This window comes from Diadema antillarum, unplaced genomic scaffold, assembly GCF_040938485.1.
Source record: "Diadema antillarum isolate AM-2024a unplaced genomic scaffold, OU_Dant_1.0 seq00001538_RagTag, whole genome shotgun sequence".
Taxonomy (NCBI): domain Eukaryota; kingdom Metazoa; phylum Echinodermata; class Echinoidea; order Diadematoida; family Diadematidae; genus Diadema; species Diadema antillarum.
In genome coordinates, this window is record NW_027272269.1 from 165,795 (window position 1) to 188,830 (window position 23,036).

At 37.1% G+C, this 23,036-nt stretch overlaps 1 protein-coding gene across 1 annotated transcript in view; it reads right to left on the bottom strand.

Moving 5' to 3' along the window:
- LOC139710520 (bifunctional 3'-phosphoadenosine 5'-phosphosulfate synthase-like) overlaps positions 1-16,877 on the bottom strand; it is a 45,296-nt gene extending 28,419 nt beyond the window's left edge. The window contains exon 1 of the mRNA XM_071622452.1: positions 16,732-16,877. Within this exon, the coding sequence (XP_071478553.1) occupies positions 16,732-16,788 (57 nt within the window). The 5' untranslated portion in view covers positions 16,789-16,877. The remainder of the gene's footprint in view (positions 1-16,731) is intronic.
- Between the last annotated feature and the right edge of the window lie 6,159 nt (positions 16,878-23,036).

A 23,036-nucleotide genomic window follows, 5' to 3' on the forward strand; every position in this document is an offset into this window, starting at 1 on the left:
CAGCATTTTTACCTCCTTGTCACAAAAAAGTAATATTTGCACATTAGAATGAAATTCTCATTTTCTCACTTTTTTGGGTATAGGACTACAACGTGTACATGTATTACTGAACATTTCAAACCAAGCAGCAAAAAATTCCTCACCAGCAGCAAGTGTATTGATGGAACAATTCACACTAATTATTGAAATAAAAAAGACATATTTCACATGTATCACAGAAATGACAAGAACAATTTTGTCCTCTTGAAGTGCAGTAGGCGTATAAAATTTTGGCAGCAAAAACATGGTGAAAATATCGCCTTTAAGTTACTTTTCATAAATTACTCATTAAGAACATAACTTTGATTTTAATGATGACTGTAAGGAACACTGTACAAGACTGTGGTTTTTATGTTGCATGAGGCCAACTTTTGAGACTATTCAATATTGTACAGACAACTCTATCACAGTAATACTTTATACCTACCAAAATATGTGACCAAACATCAAGCACCCTGACTCTCTTTTAAATGCAATCAAAAATTGGTGTGCATAGTGATGTCAGTTTTCACTTTGTAAATTATTCTTAGAAGTTGCAAACCAACATCGGCCTACTTAAAGTGAAAGAGATTAGAAACAATTTTTTCCCTCCTGATTTGGTCTCCCATGGTACTGCACACAATATTCACTAATAAAATGAAAAACTCTCAAAAAAACAAAACAAAACAAAACATGAATTCAGTTACAACGAGAGATATGTGTGTACTACACATTAATCTTATGATATTCTAGCAGCGACAGCTTTATGGGGGGTTGTATTGATAGATACTTGACCAAAAACGTGATTCTAACAATATACTTGTTTGCAAACTAGTGCAAGAGAATTCAGTGAAAACATGAAAACTTACAAGTGAATTCTACATAACTTTACTCTGTCCTATTTTGATGATACTTCTATCATTCCGTTTTGTCTGATTTTCCTCAGTCTAAAGTTTACTTCCAACACTTGAACATGATGTGGGATGGCACTGTTAGCCAACCACATACATGCCATGTGTCTAACTACAATCACAGCTGTTGCCAAAAAATTGATAATCTGACAAACATTGTAGCCTCTTCCACTCAGGCAAATCTATTATCTTGGCAGCAGCTTGAGCTGCACGATAGTGGGATTCACACTGACGCTAATTAGCAGGAAACAATTGTAAAGATTTGAATCGTTATCCAAATCCTGAGATTTTTGCCTGTGTTGGCATAAAAATCCCACTAAATAGTGCTACCAGCATCACAATCCAAATCTAAAGAGATTCTCTGTGGTTATGTTGGAATGATTGCAATAATTTGAGAAATAGCACAATAATTTGCCCAAAGGCATGTGTGTGAATGCCTGAGCAAAAAACCTGAGTATTTTTTGTTATTCTTTTTCGTGTATTTTTTTTAGTATTCTTTTTTTATTATTTGCTATAAAACGTCACAATTCAGCCTTTGGCTGCAACAATGTTGATATCAATAATACATTTCAATTCAATTCATGTCACTCAAAGCGCACATCAAGACAGTGCAGGAATGCGTATAAAAGGGCAAAGGTCACTATTACCACGGCAGATTTTGGGCACATGCAGTTTGGTTGACAAATTATCGCACTCATCAATTAGCACGATATTTCTGTCCATCATAATTTGCGAAAAGTACCTCAGTATTTGGATCGGAATTGTTATCCTGATATTTTGTCAGTGTGAATGTGACTAAAGTGTACAATGCCTGAAGTATTTCTTACACCTCAGATACAAAAATTTGTATCGATATAGTGTTCCATGTAATGTTTTCTCCTCAAAAAAGACCTGTAACATTTCCAAAAAGCATTAAATTCATGAAACACCAGCTATCAATCATCTTAATACAAGATTTTATTTGTAATAGAATTAGATTCAACATTTTACATGGCTGATCAAGTCTACTCTTTGTCCCTAATGAAATGAAAAGTGAATGTCCACAAGTGGGTATCTTTGCACTCTCTTGGTACAAATGTATGGTCAATGGTGTCATGTTTCAGACACAACTCGTATGTGATAGACTCCAGCGTGCAGGCCTACAGGTACAAATGTACACACCTTCACCTGCTTTTAGGTCTTGCTGATTTGCCTTTATTAAATACACAATTTAAAAAAAAAAAATCCTTTGACTACTTACTAGAACATATGCCCTTGTTCCAAGGTTTTATAATGCAAATCGATAGTTCCTATTGAATGATCTAACTACAAAGAAGTTTTAAATGAACAGAGTACCTACAAATTTTGTACAGACGTGGTCAGTACCGGCACCTTAGTCCAGTACACCTGGTGCAGATTAGCAATTTGTGTCACAGCCGGAAGGTTATGCTACGTAATCACATTTCCCCTTCTCATTAAGATTACACTTAACAGGCAGAGAAAAGAAACTACAATACAGAAACTACTCATACCCTATTTACACACAGAGTTGGGCATAGGAGTGCTCCTGAAGCACTTCTATTTGTTTGTAAGCCCCTTTGAGTTGCACTAGGCGTGTCTCCATCAGCCCGAAATTCAAAGTAGCGTGCTAGTTTTAAACTTCGGGCTGATAAAGACACGCCTAATGAGACCGCACACAATGTGGATGAGAGAGGCATAACTGTCATGGTAATCTTCCCCTTGTGTGCCATTTTTTGTACACCTAAGTAAGACTATGATATTGACGTACCGGTAATCATTTCATTTGCTATATCAAGCAATCTCTGACTGCAGAACAAAGATGGCTGATCAATTATCCATCTACATGTACTCTAAGCTTTCTTAAGCCTTTCACTGCCAACAATACCTGAGGTAATGACACTGATCACTGCATTTCCATACTCGCAAACAATGCAAAACAGAGCATGTGCAAGCAACAGGGAGGGCATCTGTCATTCATTCTAATTGCTAAATAACACAGATAGTCTCCTGCTGATTTTGCAAAAGAATAAAATAACACAAAATGCCAATTGTATCACTGTTGCTACATCATTAGAAATTCTAAAATGAAATTCAGCATGAGAAGTCTACTGAGATAACATGATGAACCAGAAAATGGTCTCATGAACTCTGACCTTGATCTCCTCTAAACAGATAGATAGATAGATAGGTTGATTGATAGATAAACAGATAAATAAATAAATAGATAAATAATGTAATTATACACATGAACATGAACATACAGCATCATCAAACCTGCTATACCTGAATGGGTATTACACTACCATACACAACACTTCATACTCTCAAGCTTCCCTTTGAACACGTTTAAGATTTTCCTGATATCAATCCAACTACCATTCACTGAAAACTGACATCTCAGGACTCTAGTTACATCTCTAACCTTCAAAACAAGACTGGAAAAAGACCTCAAGTTCAAAACATAATAGCATTGCACATCACATGTCAATGCACCAACTCTGGACGAGAAAGTGCTTTGACCAGAAATGTCCGGATTCCATTCAGAGTTACAAAGTACCATTCACTCGTGACTAACAACATGATTGATATGGACCCAGTCACATGAGCCAGAAAATAAATGTACAGTGTAATTATATTGTATTTCAACGCTGTACAAAAGTTTAAAGAGACAAGAAAAACTTGTAGCAATAACTTTGCAATGCAGTGAGTGAATATAGTATGAAACATTTTTGGAACTGGGTTAACGATTCAATTCAGCCATGAATCCATACATGTGCGTTATCATTGCCAGTTCTCTCTGCATGATTTTACCCTAAGTAAACAAGGCTTTTCAGCAGTTCTCTGAACATGAATACACATCACAGACAGAAAAAATGTGATAGTACTGTCAGTATGCAGTAACTACAATAAGTATGTACAAGCCAATTAAAGTTGATAATGCAGGAGTATATTAAAGGAGTAACAATTGCAGCAAGTTGTTCAACTGATCATGTATTCTGAAATTTGTCAGTTCTACATATGAGCCAATTCTTACTGATCTTACAACATGTAGTTTGTAATTTAGATGACTGCAAAGTAACAAAATATCACACGCACAAACCTTTCACTTACCTCCTCAATGATTACACCATTATTCACACCGGCCGAGTCAGAATTCATCTTGGAAAATTGGTTATACACTGTACTATGACTGTCAATCTATACAGGCAAGTACAATGTACCAGGAGTTCTAGGCAGAGCAACTGCAGAATCGGCACTCTCTGTAACACGACCAACTCAAATCTGTAGAGCTAGAGGCGAGAGCAACTTCTACCCAACCTCAACCGGCTTCCAACCAGTGGTACACACACACACTTCCAATACAGTGAGAAGACCTGATTGAGCATGAAATCTGGAGTTCACTCAAGCAAACCCAGTACACTTTTTCTGTGTTGTGAACTAGCCACCTATGCTATTGCTTTGTTATGCGATTCCACTAAAATAGTGGTCTACATTGCAGCCTGCCATGACGTCAGCAGGTGGGCGAGAATGCTAAGGTCCAGTCATAATAATACACTTTGAGCCTAAAACTAAGGATTACTCCTGGCTGTCAGAATGGTGATGGGGCATCCCTAAATTACAAAAAAAGAAAAAAAAAGAATGACATTTCTTTAACATGGACTGCATATGACTGGGGAATTCAAAGAGGTTTTGTATCAAGACTAGCATAAATGGGGGTGGGGTGGAGTAGGGAAAAGAACTAGGTGAGAGCAAGGAGCTTCAAACAAGAAGCTCCTTGGTGAGAGTGAGGTCACAGTACCCCTTTAACATCAACTACACCACCAATAGGTTACCAACTCACTTGGCAGCAGCCAAAAAGTTGATTATTATCATTAATAAATTAACTCCTTTACATCAGGTCCCCGCATCGCAGAGAAAGTTATGCATTGAAGAACATTTCCTTTCAAAATCACAGTGTGGATGGCAATGCTCATTGGGGCTTCTCCTGGTGTCCCATGCAATCGGGACAAAATTTACAGGGGGGAATGACCTTTGGTTCATAACTTGGAGCATGTAGGTCCATGCTTGGAGTAGCATCAGGCTGTATTCATGAAATGTGGGCATGTGTGAACTCTGGTGTCAAATGGAAGGGTGCGCTTCTTTGGCCCCATTGTGGACGCCTGAAAATGCAATTGTCCTCGTCGCGCGGGTACAAATGGTAGTAGTGTAGATGGTCAGTAGGAAGAACACAAGATCTCTTGTGACCAACAAGGTGATGCAGGACCCAGTATGAATGGGTGCACGTCACGAGACCGACACCCACGAGTCATACAGCCTACGAATTATATAGCCCACAAATCATACAGCCCAGGAGTTTGACACTAGGCAAACAAGGCCCACGAGACAACCTGTGTTGTATCTGTTAAACTCATGGGCTGTTTTTACCTAGTGTCGGTCTCATGGGCATTATTTGCCTAGTGTTGAACTCGTGGGCTGTATGACTCATGGGTGTCGGTCTTGTGGGATGACCCTGTGTGAACGTGTGGACAAAGCAATAGGCGAAAACGCCTTTTGAGGATCACTTTTATGCAGAGGATATACAACTTTCACTCAAATGGTCATTACTGTTTCATCTCGTTTTCAACGGAAATAGATTGGTGAGTACTCAGATCAGACATAGTCAACAAGTGTGCCTGCTAAAACCTGATGGATCATAGAGAGGCTATACAAGAGCTTTGTAGATGATGAAAAAGGACTAGCTACACTACTACAAGAGATGGGAGGCCCTGAAGGAGTCGGTCTTGGTACGTGGGACTACACACCTAACAGCGGAAATGCAGCTCTTACAATTTCAACTGTATCAATTCTACAAGTGATCCAAGAGAGTAAACTGGGCTACTGGGAAATGGGCGTGGCAGGTTTCCCTGTTATGTAATGCTTCTAAGCTTCCATGACCACTTTGTCCTCATGCACAATACGTTGCACAAAGCCGTTGGCCTCGGCATTCTTTGAACTACATCACAAAGGACACCAAGAAACTATGTTCTAAAATAGTCTACATTCAGCAGAGGTTCTAATCCATAACTTAAGCCTGTGCAAAGTCTCAGCCCATGATGGAGTCCCATATATCACATATCCACACTGAATGCATGATTTATTACTTGAAGCAGAGCTGTGCTTTTGCAGCATGGTTTTATGATATCCATACATATATTCTGTAGAGGCTCATATCATGTTCACCATTCACCATTCCTTGAATTACATTCATAAAGAGTCTTGCAAATTCAGCTGTAAATGAACTGTTTACAATTAACATGCAAACTTTTATGTATCAAATCAATTCCACTCTGGGGCAATTTCAGTAAAATTCACTCATTTATAAATCATGACGAATCATTTTGAACTTTAAAATCTCCAATCTCCAAGCATCAATATGTTATGGTGTGTAAGTGTGTGTGTGTGTGTCAGCCCAGGGGAGTGCAAAATTCATGAAAATTTTATATATTGAAATATTTCCACTATCACATTACCAGCAAATGCCACATCTCCACTTCTGTTTATTTCTGCTTCTTCTTTTTTACTTTGATTATCAATATTGGGAAGATCAACAGTTGGTTGGGAAAGCTTTCCATACCACATGTTCAATGTGAAAGGGGTATATCATGCCAAAAGTTTCCTCTAGATAGCATAACATGACACAAAGTAATAAATGAAGTTGGCTGCCAGCCGAGAGAATCCTGCACTGATATATTAAAGTAGACTGATTTAATTTGTACCCCCCCCCCTTACCAATCGTCTTAAAATTAGACAGGGCTCAAATATCTTTGCTTTGCCTTCTTGCAATGCAAGAATTGTTCAGCCCTGTCAACCTTTTGGTACGGTAAACCTAAGGTTGCCTCCCTTGTGAGCATTTCAAAATAAGCAGAATACCAAGGACGACCTGAACAACTGGGGACTGTGCCTTGCACCCTCTGGTCCTACTGAAATTCAATGGTGACCTACATTTATTGACACTCCCAGGGTCTGTGGGTGAGAGGGCAAGTTTGTTCGCCCCTAAAGAAATGGTTTATCTTGAATATTGCACTGAACAAACAATTTTTCATTAACTGTTACATGCATGTATATTGTATGGTGTCTTTAAATCATTCATTGTAGATTGTCACATGTTGTGTATAGTATATGAATGTCAGATTTTTTTTTCTATAAAATGTTATGAAGGAGAAGATTTGCAAACATGGTACACAGAGTTTTAGTGAATGCAGAAAACATTTCAAATGAAACACTCAATGTCAAAGTTTTATATATTTCAGTGAGTTTTGGTTAATCATTTGCATTGATTTATTCACTTACTAACTCTTCAACAGTGCTTGATGTAACAGTAGTAAAAATAATGTTGTGAAAATTTCGAACAGAATTTCCACAAATATTTCTTTTTGCCAGGTCATCATGAACTCTTGACCTAGCTGTCTGGAAGGAATAGGGGTTTTACAGGGAATAATGTTTGCCTTAATTTATCTCCATTAGAGAAAGTAGGGCCTATATGTGTCATTAAAAGAAAATCAAACAATTTGTTTAACATTAGTGTCATTCTCATTGCACTCAAAATAATCTTTTTTGTTGTTGTTGTTGCAACCCAAAGTTCAAAATGTTTACAGTGAAAACAGAAATAACACATTTTTTCCCACAAGATTTTGGTTGCAATCTAAATTGCATAAAGCTGTGCGACGTTTTATTTCTTATTTTTGCAAAACGAGTGATGTTGTGCAGTAAGAATCGTAACCGTAAAAAGCATTAAAAATGAATAAACCATGCATATCACTCCTTGCTTTTTTCACTATGCTGTGGTGCCCTGTGCTAAATTGAATTGGCCTTGAGATCTGGACTACTCATAAGAATACCATTTATAACATAAATGGGGGCATTTGGGGGTCAGCTCTTCACAAATAATGACCCCAAAACTGTTGTTTTTTTTTTCCAAAGCGTGAACGCTGACTCAAAAAAGACACAACCCTGATTGCCAGTCAAAATTCACTATTGTGCACACATTGTTTGTATCAGTGCCCTATTGTGAAATCATGAATTAGTGTGCATAGATAGCATAATATAAGGAACTAACATCACAACAAAATCTTTCTTAAATTCTATAAATTTCATAAGTTTCAAAAATCTATAACTTTTGATTGGTCTAATTTTCCTCAAATTTGCAAAAAAAAATCTGCAGTTATCAACTTCACATCATATGATGGAGGAAACTCTTTAACGATTCTTTCCACCTCCACAGTTTAGTAACACAATGAAGTTGTCTGCTGTACCACACTGACTATAGAATGGATCGATTGGACTCGCTTTTCTAGTATTTCTTGACTTTATTATTACATAAACAATGTCTGCAGTGACACACACATATTTGTAACTATCAACAAGCATACACGTGTACTCTCTCATTTTCCTTCAATAGCTGTCAGTGAAGAGCATGTGGAAATCTCTACCAGTAATTTCATCCCCCTCTTTTCTTTATCCTCTTTAAAAAAACAAAACAAAACAAAACAAAAAAACAAAACAAAAAACAAAACAAACAAAAAACATATTAGATGAACAACTGTAATGCATAAAAATCCAGGCACAAGTCTAACAGGGCATTCAGATGCAAAAAATTTATACTAGAACGGTATAGCTATACCAAATGGTTTAGCTATACGATGAATTTATACGTCTGAATGCTGACTAACGAAACGACGTATAATGAAACGACGTAAAGTGAAACGACGGTCAGAGCATCGTTTCGAACTAGAACTCGATAACGAATCAGCATTCCGTGTGCGTCTGAACGTATGGCAACCACAAAACGGTATAACTGGGCGGGGCTTCATGGGAGCGTGCACGAAAGGTGACCCCACAGCTGTCACTCATGACTATAAAAGCATGCGTAGTGGGAAACTGCACATCTATACGACGTTTCCCAGAACGGTTGAAATTAGTGTCTGAACGGTCTGTCGGCTATACGATGATTCTTTATAAGTCGTTTCATTATCGAGTTTTGGTGTAAAATGGCATGCGTCTGAATAGGGGGATAAGCACCACACTGCCTGGTTGTTCCTTGAGCCCATTACACACTTCAGAACTGTAAACTGAGCCTCTACAGGTGTAAACCTGTCAAATTGTATCAAATTTAGTTTATTACACCACAAAAATGTATATACTGGTATTTGAAAACAAACACACACTTCTCATATTTCTGGCACGTAAACACTTTTGCAATTCCAAATTCACTACCTATGGCTGCAGCTTGTATCAACAAGGAAACACCGCATGCAAAAGTTTGCCGCCTAGGAAAGGGTTAGAAGAGGTCAAATTTGTATGATGCATCGCCCGACTTCCATTTAACCTCTGTATGAGCAGTGGGGTATGACAGCAAAGTTATGGTTGCATCAAATATGTTTGAGAGAATTATGTTACGAAGTGCTACTCGAAACTTCTCACTTTACCATAAAGTTAAGATTAATTGTTTTGTTACGAATGGATTTCATCAGATGTGAGCGACAACACAGTTATCACATTATGAAATGAAAGCATTAATCCTATTCAGCACTCACCACAAAACATTCCTTGAGATGACAAATTTTGAAAATAATCACATACTGCAAAATGAGGAATGTTTGCGAGTATTTGAATTCATGAATTTCACTCCCGAGAGCCAGGATTCACAAAATCAAACTGCAAGTGAAAGTTCTTTTCTTCACAGTCAGATTGACTGCCAGTGACAATTTGTGAAAATTTCATGCCCCGAAAAAGGTCGTCAGCTCCAATTTCTGAAAATTTCATGCAGCGAAAATATTCTACAGTAGTGCACGACAAGAACAGGTATAGGGTAATGTGGGTAATCTATATGATATGACAGTACTTATGACAACATCCTACAAGATTAAAAAGTATGCAAATCCCTTCTAGCAAATAACATTCTTTAACAGGCATGCAACTCTACATTCCCTATCAGAATATGAAATGATGTGCCAAAGTTACATCTTTTCCTTTACACATTTGTTGTCACCTGGGGTGAACTTCCAGGGGACAGTATCAATTTGTTGTTTACTGCAAGATATAAAAAGCAGGCACTGATGAAGAATGTTGGATCACACAGAATTCAATTTTAAAGATCAGCATGTGTGCAAGTTGCAAGTAATGACATACAAGAGTCTCATTTTCAAAACGGAGAACTTTCAGCACTTTTATTTTTTTTTTCACTGCCCAACTGGTTGCATTTTGTTAAATTAGGCAGATCTCACATAAAGTTGACGTGACAAATCAGCACCTCTGTGCATGCTGCTCAGGTGTTCAAACAATTTATCTACCATGATTCAAAACTTCTTATTCGTTTGAAATAGATTATGATACAACTATTGAAAAACTCATGTGACCATGAACCAAACAGCATATTCTTCCTTCAACTAAATTTGTCAACTGAACGACTCCAGTTGTGATTTCAATAGAAATTGTATGCCTTTTGTGTATTGATAATTGGACTTTTGGATGTTATTACTGAAGCCAGGTACAGTGATCAGTAAACAACATAAACACTAGATTAGATACTGGAATACAGTCGGGGCTATGTCTGTCAACACAAGGCTCCTCACGTGCCATGCACTGTCAACTGGCCAGGTTACCCAATGCACTATGCAATAGGAAAAGAGATGATAAACTTCTACTTAAGTGGGTAAATCATCAAAATATTTGATATGTTGATGCATAGAACTACAATAACAGTGTACCACTGCAACTAAGTAGTTTCATACAACTACCACAATCGAAAAAAAAAATCTTCATAACCTTTTCAAATGAAAGGAGAAAAAAAAAAGCGAGTGCAAAATAAAGGCAAACTTTAGGTCATCTTTGTGATCATTCATTCCTTGAGATCATACTGTATTTTGAAATATATTCCAAGCTGACGTGACAAAGTCCTCTAGTCTGTGTGTCTTCTGTGATAAGAGGGAATGTAGCTTGTTTGGCTAGATTTGCTTGAAATTATAGCTTTTGATGATTTAAGCATGATGCATACAGCAGGATGATTTTACCACAGCATGATCCATGGCAATCATGTACAGACATTCACCCGTTGAGGACGGACTGATTTTGCTACAACACGCATTTCCTATAGAAACCTGCCCGAGTATACTCGGGACCCGTCCTCAACGGGTTAATACTTTTGAGAGAAAAATACATGACAATGTAGCGACTGAAATTTTCGCTGTTGGTAAAGTAAATAAGGATCTGAACTTTTATACAGGTTTTGAGCGGGAGTCTTGCACTGTGTTTATTGGCAGTGTGTTTAGATACATTGCCCCTCTATATCTGAGTGTAATGAGTTCCAAAAGTACTTTGAAACACTTGTCTAATAATCAATCATAAAGGGCCCTCTGGATGAGTAGTGTTTACAAAGGAGAGACTTCCCTAGTAGGTCACTCTTATGTTATCAATTGATTGGTAATAATCAGTCTCACATACCCATTTCTATACAGTAGTACATTCAGTACACTTAAATCTTTAGCAAGTTTTTGTAACTTTGTTGAAGTCATAATAATTCAGCATAGAGCTGTCATAATAAACAATAAAGAACGAATAGCCAAAAACAATTTGCCAAGTTTTATGTTATCATCAAACTACTCTCAACATGCGAAAAGTTGTGATTCATATCAATGAAATTCTTCTGTTGAGTTATCTTTATTGTAACTGACTGACAAATTGCCGTTTATTGATGTATGAAAGCATTTATGTCGATGTAGGGCAATTTGTCAAACTAGTAGCAAAAGTTGTGATGCCAATTTGAATTCATTATCTGCAGAAGAGGACAATGAAAGCTTAATGTTTGTCAACCAATGCTTTCTTTCAACAGATAAATATAACAGCAGTATAAATACACATAGGACCTACTCATAGTTGTCATGGTCAGTCTTGTAGTTGTCAATATGGTTGATTGTTTCTAGAATGCTGTAGGTACCCCTACATGTCATATATTTTTTCAGTCTAATTTTATTTTTTCGAATTGGGACTTCCTGACAATTTCGGAAGTGGTTAACTTTGTGATTGTGGAGTAAAGTGCTGAACAGAGAAATGTATTGTGTGCATGTCACATTCATGTTGGGATCAGAGTTAATATTTTTGCTTGTTTTAAAATTCACAAATAGCACCTCACTCACAATATTTGCAAAAATAAAAACCTCACGAAATATTACCTATACAGTAATTATTTGTAATTATTTGCAGACACAGACATATGATGCTTTGATATGACTGCAGGAATAATGGATTCGTGCTGTAAGTGTACAGTAAATCCAGATGATATGATAGAAGGAAACAAAAAGTTTGTGAGAAGACACTGTGTCCCAGCTTGGAATGAAAGCTCACAGACATGTGCACAAAGCAACTCTTTGGGTGCTAGACCCATAGAATTTATACTGCGCCCTCTACTGAGCACTGCAAGATAATTTATCAGATTATGCAAGGCCTACTCGGCTCAATGCAAGGCTTTGGTGTAGAAAAATGTGTGAGGCTTGCAATACAAATCTGTATCATTTTTTGAATGGAAGATTGATCTACTGATATATCATCAGTTCTAGAAATACTCCTACTACATCACATAAAACTAGTATTATGACAGATGACAATGACAGTGATGATGACAACATTATTGCATTCTTTTTTGATTATTCATGATATTTCATTCTACTGGCAGAGTACATGGCTTTTGACCTTTTTTTTTTAAATTTGAGTATGGTTTTAATACACTACTGTACATCCATGGGAATGGGAATCTTTGGCTCAGTCAGTTTTCACTTTTTACCACATTTAGTTTCTGTCAAATATGGGACCAAAACTCTACTTACCAGCAGATGCTCAAAACCTATTATAAGGAAAACAAGAAAGGTGTTCAATCATCACTCTGGTTTCTCACTGCCAAATTGGAAAGCAATTTTATCAAATATTGGCATGAACAATCATCCTACATCAATAATCAGCTCACATTTCTTGGGGTATTAGTGACTGTTGGTAATTGAAGGGGGTGACTATGTGTAACTTCATAATCACTTTCCTTGTTTGTTTCTCTGGACATGTTCCTGTTCATTCCTACTTCCTGCCCTGAGATGCTCCCATAGGTAAAATCCTGTTTAGAGTTTGTGATGTCATAGAGATTATTGTTTGAAGCATGCCAATTGCTCAATGTGATACTTTACAAAGATAGTAAAGTTTGAGAATTTTTTTTTCCAAAACTTCCTTTTGAAAGCTGCCAGTGTTGGTTGCAAAAAGGAAGTAAGAAAAAACTAGAAATGTCGCTATGGCGACTGGTATGCCTCCGCCATAATGCATGATTCTCCTCATAGGTCTATAGTACATGTGGACAATGTGTGATTACATTTTCACAAAATTGGCAAAATATTAAAATGACATGATTGTCACAAATGTATTGAATGTTTACCTTCCTTGACCTATGTTTAATTGGATGAATAGGAGAGCATGTATTTGGGGATTTAAGAACTTTAACTTGACATTGACCATTTCATAAGTTTATGCACTGAGTAATTTTCAAGGTATGGAGAAAAAGCGCAATTTCTGTATTGAACAGTAAATTGTTATCATTTTCATCTGGCCTTTGATTTATAAGAAAATCACTGTCAGGCAGAACATACATAAATTCAGCATGTACTAGGTTTCAAGATAACTTGAGCCACTTCAGAGATATGGAGAAAGAAGTAAGTTCAGCACTTTCACTTGATCTTTGACCTTTGACCTTTGACGTTCTTGGCAAAAAAAAAATCCCAGAGAATCTCTATTGGGTTATACATGCATACATTGAGTTAAAAAAAAAATCCTGCTGGCATTGCATAAATATAAGGAAAATAGTAAAATTTTGAAGTATTGCCCTTGACCTTTGACCCCTGACCTTTGACCCCATGAACCCTAAATTCCCTAGATAACCACTGCCAGTCAGTAGATGCATATACTATGTTCCATGAAGATACCTTGAACAATTTCGAAGATACAGAGAAAAAAGTGAAATTTTAACATTTTGCTTGACCTTTTGACCTCTGACCTTTTGACCTCATGACCCCAAACTTTCACCAGAGAATCTTAATTGGGTAGTACATGTATACACTAAGTTTCAAGAAAATATCTTCAGGCATTGCATAGATATGGGGGAAATAGTAAAATTTTAAGCATTTGACCTTGACCTTTTGACCTTTGACCTTGAGCATGTGCACCCAAAAGTTGATAGGCACAACTTCACCCCCTAATACACATACATGCCAAGTTTCATTAGGATACCTCAAAAGGTTTTGGTAGTTACCCTGTCCACAAAATTCATTACAGACGGACGGAAGGACGGACGGACGGACGGAAGGACGGACGGACGGACGGAAAGACGGACGGACGGACGGACGGACGGACTGACGGACGGACGGACAACCCGAAAACATAATGCCTCCGGTACCACTTCGTGGCGGAGGCATAAAAATACCAGTCATAGTGACCTGGTAGGTATGATGGAGACCAAACATGACAGTTTACCGTAATCTTCAGGGTATTGCTACTTAGTTATCGAATTTGAATTACAAGAGACTGCTCGTACGGATGAAGTTGAAAAGTCTTAAGTTTCAGTGTCATAAAGATTTAAAACTACAGAAGACTATCAAACTATCCAAAAAACATAAAGATAATGTTTGCTTCAAGTGCCTGGCCCTAGAACAAGATGGGATAACCAGCACACAATTTGCATCCTTCATCCCAAAGGGCACTTTTAGGAATCATAAGCAAGTTTGCACTTCATTTTTCTGCATTCTGTATTCTGCATTCTCAAACAAATATCTAGGTTTAAAAGGAAAAGAAAACTATCCATTACATTTCTGCATTTTAAAGCAAAAGGAATTTGTATCAACATTACAGTTTGCTTTGTCTACACTCTGAATGTATTCCGCATAGCCAATCTACTGATAACAGAGAGGGCCTACGTGCTTTTAAGAGACTCTGCCTTGTCTCTGATGTATCTGCTGAAAGAGAAGGCAGATTACTTATTGAATCATCCAAAAGGCAGTTACGCACAAGGTCTCCCTTTTAAATGTCACTTGAGTATCAAGAAATCAATAATATATGGGGCAAATAAAAGCCTGGGCAACAAAAACAAACACAAAATTACTTGAATTACTTGAATAAAATCGCTCTGTATTCCTAAAGAAATCCAGCTAAGAATTGAAATGATAACTTCACACTTTATAGGCCCTAAGAATATTAAATTGTGTTTGTCTCATGACATGTTCCTTTGCTGTATTGTCTTACAGTATTCTGCACATTAAATTTGATAGCTACCGTAATATTGTCTGATCTTATATCTTGTAAATTATACATTGTATCCTTTACTAGATTTACAAACATTAAGAAGTAATTTCTTATAATTCCTCCTAAATCTTCAGCAGAGTGGAGACAATATATGCCATTCTGACACATGAAAGAAATACTGACATTTCATGAACAAAACAGAGTACCAGGTATTAATATCATACTGGTCACCTGACCATTACCTTTTTTTTTCGGGGTGACCATACACTCTCTCAGATTCAAATTCTAATCACTTTCAATATTTCTGCCTACTTAATTGAAGTACTGTCTTGTTTCTTCAACTTTTGCATCCATATATTTACACTAGATATCTTGATTGAATTCTGGTTCAAACCAAAATTGCACCAAAATCACAGAAATACTTCAAAGCTTACTTCCAATCACTCATGATCATTCTAACCAAATCAGTTATTAGGAAGCATGGATATCATTGCTGACTTTTATGTCATTACTAGAAACAGCTTGTTCTTTGCAAGCAATCGTGGCGTATGCCGTATGCAGCACTGCACAATGTGATTACATTAATCATAGTCAATGTACACATGTGTCTTTAAAGTAACTACGAACTAAGGAAAAAAAATGAATTTTTATATAATTTATGACATATATGCTGCACACTAACCTGTTTTTTTCTACTCATCCAACCTATCTGTCCAGCTGTCAGACCAGAAAATGCAGAAGGTAAATTTATCCAGTGTTTCCATGTTTTTCTCTACTGGTAAATTCCAGAAAATGTTTTTTTTTTTTTGTTTTTTTTACTGGTCTGCAATCGTCGCACCAGTGCCAATGTGCAGTGTACTTTGATAAAATGGGAAGTTGATCAAATGAGGTTATTTAGTTGAAAAATGCAGTTCCTAGAAAGCACACATGAACACTACACATAAACAGACAGACAGACAAAAAGAGGCAGACACATACACACGCACATTTTCTCAACTTGTCACAACTATAAACGTTGTTTAAACCTCTAACATTTTGCTAGGCGCTCTATACACAGCACAGCTAGACCATCTATGTTGCTGTACACAAGTGCAAACTTGCCATGAACATTTACAGGCTTAACAACAGTTACTCTGGAAAATTAAGGTAAATTTAAAAGGGATTTCATCGATCTGGGTAAGTGAAGTTATGCAGGAATAACACTAACAAGAGTCAGACCGTCCAGACGGTATTCATGTTCTTTTTATGGTATCCTACTAGATGAGCAAAATATTCGATGCTTTGCCCATCTCCCATTACAAGTGATCATCAGCCCTCCTCCTAACATTACAGTTCTGCTCATGCAGCTAGACTGCCAAACCAGCAGACAACGGTCAAGCCAATCTGCCGAAAGTTTCCGATCGCTTGACAGCAGCATCTCGATAGCAGACGTAAAACGTCGCCGCTGACTTTACAGTTGAACGCATCCCTGTAATACTAAAAGACTGGATCTACTTACTGTTGATGCCAAGTCATCAAGCTTAATCTTCTTATGTTCTGGGCTTGAACTCATCATGAAACTGGGTACAAGTTAATGGTTCTTCAACAGAGTTTCTGATACTGTCTTGAACGTTCGTAGTAGTAGCATGCACAATTTAAGTACAAGTGCACAGGATCTTCAACGCATCTCTCTGTACACGTACACACGACAGCGGAGTGGTGGGCGCGATGCGATGCGGGCCATGCCACGACACGGGGAAGCGAGAGCGAACAGCTCACTTTTCACGTACAAATTGTACATACATGCATGAATACGGATGCATGCTTCGTTCTTGCGGAATTTGTCTCTCAGTGCTCTACATCGATCGATCCAAACAATCGTTCAAGGGCCTGGGCATGCGCTATGAATGCCCACAAAAAGGGAAAACTGTTGTTGTCGTTGATAACATTGCCGTCTTTCGTAATACGCCTGCTATAAATCTTGTAAAATTCACCATCTTAACATACTTTGATTTGAAAACATGCTGTTCATTTCATAATATTTATTGTTAATATTTTAAGATTTATAATGATAAAAAAGATGAGAAATGAGTGTGAAATACGTTTAAAACCGTATCAGGTAGGCCACGTTAACACAAAAGCAAGTTTCACTATCGATTAGCAAGGGTTGAGGAGGAACTGCCACGCAACCCCCTACAGCTCCGCATTATTAAAAAACAAAACAAAAACAAAACCAAAACCGAAAAAACTTATTGATTGATTTTAAATAACGTCACCGAAATCAGTCAGACTTCACAAATCCAAAAATCTTATAAATCAAGTACATTTAGTTATTACTTTTGAGATCAAATGGAGGCAACAACTTGAGCTTCTACATGCATGGTGGATACCCGATGATAGTTCCGCCTTTCGCAATTACGGACTTAATTTTCTTCCCGTATGGTAACATGCGAACTCTTAAAGGGACTGTACAGTACTGGTTGAGGTGGGGATTCATGTTTTGAACATTCCTAAGTGAGATAACGAGAAACCTCTTATGAAATCTGAATGAGCGTGTAGTTTTAAGAAGGATTCAACGTTTATTTGATGAAAATTGGTTTTCAAATGGCTGAGATATCAAAAAAAAAGTGATAATGATAAAAGGCGACAGGCTACGCCTTCTACTAGGATCTCTTTGTTTCACCTTGTTTTGGGATATCTCGGCCATTTCAAAACCGATTTTCATCAAATAAACTTTAGATACCCCTTAGAATTGCATGCTCTTTGACATCTCATAGAGAGGTTTCTGAATATCTCGCAAAACGTTAAAAGCTAAATCCTCGCAACTCCAGAACTGTAGTGACACACCCTTTGATTCTTGTATTACATGTTTTATACCCGAGCATGATGAAACTCAATGACCATGCATCAAGAAAACCCTTCGAGCATCTAAATTTAGAGTATAGAAGCACACAGCATCTTGAAATCAACGGATAGGGCCATCCTATAGCCATGTGCGTTATATTTATAATTATATGTCAGAGGGGCAATATTAAAAAGGAATGACATTCAAGCTTTTACAAAATAAAAGTGCACATAGATTCGTTGATAAGTGTAGGCCTTTGCATGACTGATTGATAAAAATGATTTCAATCAATTACTAGTTGTTAGATACCGTACTTATCAACGAACCGTTATTGTATCTAGTTGACTATTATGAGGAATGCGTATTGGACCTAAATTTCGTATCAACTCTGCCAAGTCTGATGATATAGGCGGTCGTTAATAGGCCGGCCTATTAAGTGCATGCACTCAAAAAGTTATGAGCATAACAATATTTGCAGATTAGCTGGGGCATTAAAGTTGTGGTGAAGGAGCTATAGGCAATTTGATGGCAATTTTCCCTTCAAATTATTTTCTGTGAGAACGTGTGCCCAATTCTATGGCGTTGAATCTCTGAATAAGGCCTTGACGGAGATTTGCGCTTTGGTGAGAAATATGGCTGCACACATGAGCTCATGAACTTCTGACTGCTTTTTTATTTTTATATAAATTATTATATACATTTTTTTTTTACAACAACAGCAGTGATATAGCAAGAAGATGATACCGACAAACGACGTTGCGACCCTTTCCCCCTTTTTCCCTTTCGATCGCTGCTATAGTAATAGTCTTTCCAAATCACGGATGTTTTTAGACGCAATAATCAAACTTGAAGGAGCAATACAACCAAGTACCGGAAGAGGAGAAAGGCCTAGCTGGAAAATGATCGTGTCCCTCTCGGAGACCGAGTTGGCAAAACCAAAACTTTCATTAGAGGTACGTGGGGGGGGGGGGGGGGGAGACTCCCACCCCACCTTTTTATTTTTAATACTAATTTTGCGATAAAGAGAGGGAGGGAGAGAGAGAGAGGGAGGAAGGGGAGAGGAAAGAAGTTCATACGTAAACCAACCTCCGACAAAATCATATTTGAAAGAATCCAAACGTTATAAAAACATAATGACTCATAATTATATATGCACGACGCAGACGAATTCCGCACAGCGTGAAAAGATCGTATAGTCGGAGTATATAATGATTATCATGGGGGTAGACTTTTGTTGTGTAAACCTATAGGCCTGTACAGTTTTATGATGGTGTAGGGCATGTGGTAAAATGCGTGTATAAGTTGATCGTGACTGCATGTGTGTTCGATATTTCCTCGAAAAGTGGTTAGGACCTACGTTTCTGGTTTCTGATGGGATGTAAAAATCCATCAATGGTTAGCTGGGAAAAAAAAAAGGGGAGGGCTTATCATTTTGATCTGAAGAGGCATGGAAAATAAAGTTGGAGAGGTATAAGCAGGTTAATCAGGTTTAGATTAAATGCTCGTAATTTCCAATGAGGATCAAGTTTTAATTGAAGCTACTATTCTGTTTATTTGATTTGACTCCCATCTTTAAACTGTTGATGCCATTTACACATCATTTCTCTCAAGCACGCTGTTTCCTGTATAAATCTGTCAGTCTGTGTAATCGAGAGAATGTTAGTATTTTGTATTGTCCTCCAATCTAACCAAAATATCGCCAAATTTCCTTTCCAAATAAACTCGTGCTTACATCAAATCTAGCCTGGGGAGCGTCGATAAATATGAAATGTGCATCACACAGCAGGCCCTGTTCCAACAACACAAAGTAGAATTTTGATAAGTCTTGTACAACGCACAGAAAATACAAAACGTGGCCGGATGCTGCACAGCGCCAGCTATCGGCAATAGACCGCTCCTATTTTTTTTTTTTCGTGATTTTTGTGTTATAATTATATTTCAGTGTTCAGATCAAAGAGCGTAGAATTAGAGGCGCACTGCTCAAATAGCGGCAACAAAGTTTTTAGTCGGACACAGCGGCAACAGCACTCTTTCATGCGTTGAAGTATTTGACTAGCCTGTATCATTTGATGCAGAATGTCCAATGTCTGCTATGATGAAGTACAAAGGAGTTGGAATTGATGAAGCAGTCAAAGCTCTAAAAAGACCATTGTTTTCACGGTGAGTGCACTGGTCAGTCACACCATGCCTTCTCTGAGATGGGCACAGCCATTACGGACAAAGTTACTCAAAACATGTGTGGATCATATGGATTCAGCAAAGGCAGAAATATTGGTAGAACATGTCAGTGAAGCTGAGGGAAATCAGACAATCCATTCAAAATTTGTGCATTTGCAAAGCTGTGGTCATCATCGCTGAATAAAAAGGCTTACAATAACTTGTGATGTCACAGCGGAATGATATGGAGATAATATGAAGAATATTCCACACGGTTTAATTTTGTATGAAATGGATATACATTCCCCTGATTTGTTACCAACATGTTATGTCAAAGGGTGATACTACACCACTTCCTTCAGCAGGCAAATCAAGCACACTTTTATTTTATGGAACTTCTTTTTTCTGCACTCCTGTGACATCACAATCTGTAGCCTTTTTTATCCATTACCAATGACAACACATGGATTCAATCAACATTTTTTATACTTCATAACATATGAATGTATTGTTTGATCTTCCTTAACTTCACTGATGTATTCCACTGATATTTCTGCATCATCCAAATCATCAACCAAATCCATACATACAGTGTATTACACTTGGGTTAAAGGCATAATTTACCATTTGGAGATGAAACAAAAACCTAGCATTAGCGCATTAAAATAGTTTTAAAATGTAATTTAGGGATAGAAACACCACCGAGTCTACATCCAAGTTTTCTACACTTTTTTCCTCCTTCATGCCTTTAATTTTTCTTTCATATTTTTTTTCAAGTATACACTAGTATCTGTGAGCAGAAACCTAAATACTAAAACCTTTTCTCTCTGTACATCCACAGCATGTACAGTTGAATAAAATCACCACAACATAAGACATCAGAAAAAGGTATGTTTTAAGACACTCAATGCATTTATTAGCCTGCATAGTTGAAACCAGAAAAATGAATAAGGCAAATAAAGTCAAACTCTCTTTTTCTCTTCTTGTCAAGATATTCAGATGAGCTACAGAAATCCACAAGAACAGTAAGAATAAACGCTACACAGACCAATGCACACAGGTAAAGAAGAAAAGATTTCCATAGTACATGATTGTAAGATCACACAATCTTTCTAATCAAAATCTGTACTGATGCGCAGCTCAGTACCATATTTCAAATTTTCTGTAGTATTGCACTTTTAATTCTTTCTCCAAAAAAAAAAAAAAAAAAACAGCAAAAATTATCACCACAGACAAACTACAATTGATATAACCAAGATTTACAGAGGTACCCAAGAATATAACATATAGGCTGTCCATCAAGAATTCATGAAGGAAAATTGTCCTCTTACCCCCAGCACAAGGTAAATATTTGACCTCTAGCAACAGGGTAAATTGAGACGGGTGATAATATGCCAAATACAATAGTACAGTACCCAGTCTGACACAAGAACTACAAATATCCTTTAACAAATCATGAGAACCAACATTTCGTACTAACACACAATAACTGGAATGAGTACTAACACTGGGAATACTGTGGACTAGTACTTAATGGTATCAGCAGTGCTTATCTCAAAAACTAACTTTGCTTTTATAGTGGATGGCAGGAACATGTGTTTATATTTTACAACATGATAGTGTGATGTATACAGGGAAACCCTGCTAAAACGAGCATGCCAGGACTAGCAATTTTACCTCGTTATAACCGTCACCTCCTTGTAAACATCATAAAGCAGAGACCAGCTTAACACACTCAGGGAAAATCAGGACCGCCAAATTCACCTCTTAAAAAAGCGGTACCTTGTTATTAAAGGAGCTCATTATAACGAGGGTTCCTGTATGACTTCTATTATTTTTTCTTTGATACTCATATGAAACATCAAATAGATTCTCTGCAAAGTGGCACACACAATCTTTGTACTGTCATGGATGAAGTGTAATGTGAATAATATACAGGCAGTAATCTTCTTGACATTCGTTGACCTTCTTTTCCTGGTAGATACCGTTATGGGCAATTCCGCAGTTAGGTGGACACGACATGGATAAAAGAAATGTGCCTCTTTATCTTACTCTTTAATTTAGGTATCAACTAATGCCATGGATGTTCACCAATCACTAAGGTCTTTCAAATTCAGTAGATTTTATTTTTCATATTCATTGATTTTGCGAGATCTAAAACCATCATTTAAAATGTACATGTGGGACTGGGGATGCTGAAATTCACTTAAATGCAAATTACAGTGGGTTGCTTTGAAATTTTTTCCTCAAATTTTTGCTAAAAGGTAAAAGATGAATACATTTAAATACTCCAGAAGTCATGTGACATTTTGTTGATTACAAAAGGGTGAAATGACCTGCGGAATTACTCCAGACAAATGTAACGTTACTAACCGTAACGTTACTAACCATGCATTTGGGGTCTAGCTTATAAATCATCGGTCGAACTGCTAAAAATATTTGTGTGAATATTTGTCCTGACGCAATAATTGAAATTAATGCAACACTTTGTTTTAAGTAACTTGACATTTTGCACACTTTTTGTTTCAAGACATTGATTTTTTTGTCATGTCCTTTTTTCGTAACGTTACTAACCAGCCCTTTTAGTTGCCATAGCAATTCTAATATTTATTGGATTGTACTCATTCTTTTCTATATCATAGACCTAGGAAGGATGAACATGTTTTAAAATGATTTTGACTTGAAATGAATAAATAGTGATTTAGTAGTAAAAATAAATATCTAAATTTCTTTAAATGTAACGTTACTAACCGCGGAATTGCCCTTATCAATAATTAATTTTCAGCCATAAAAGATCTCAGGAGTAGTACAATAATGTAGCA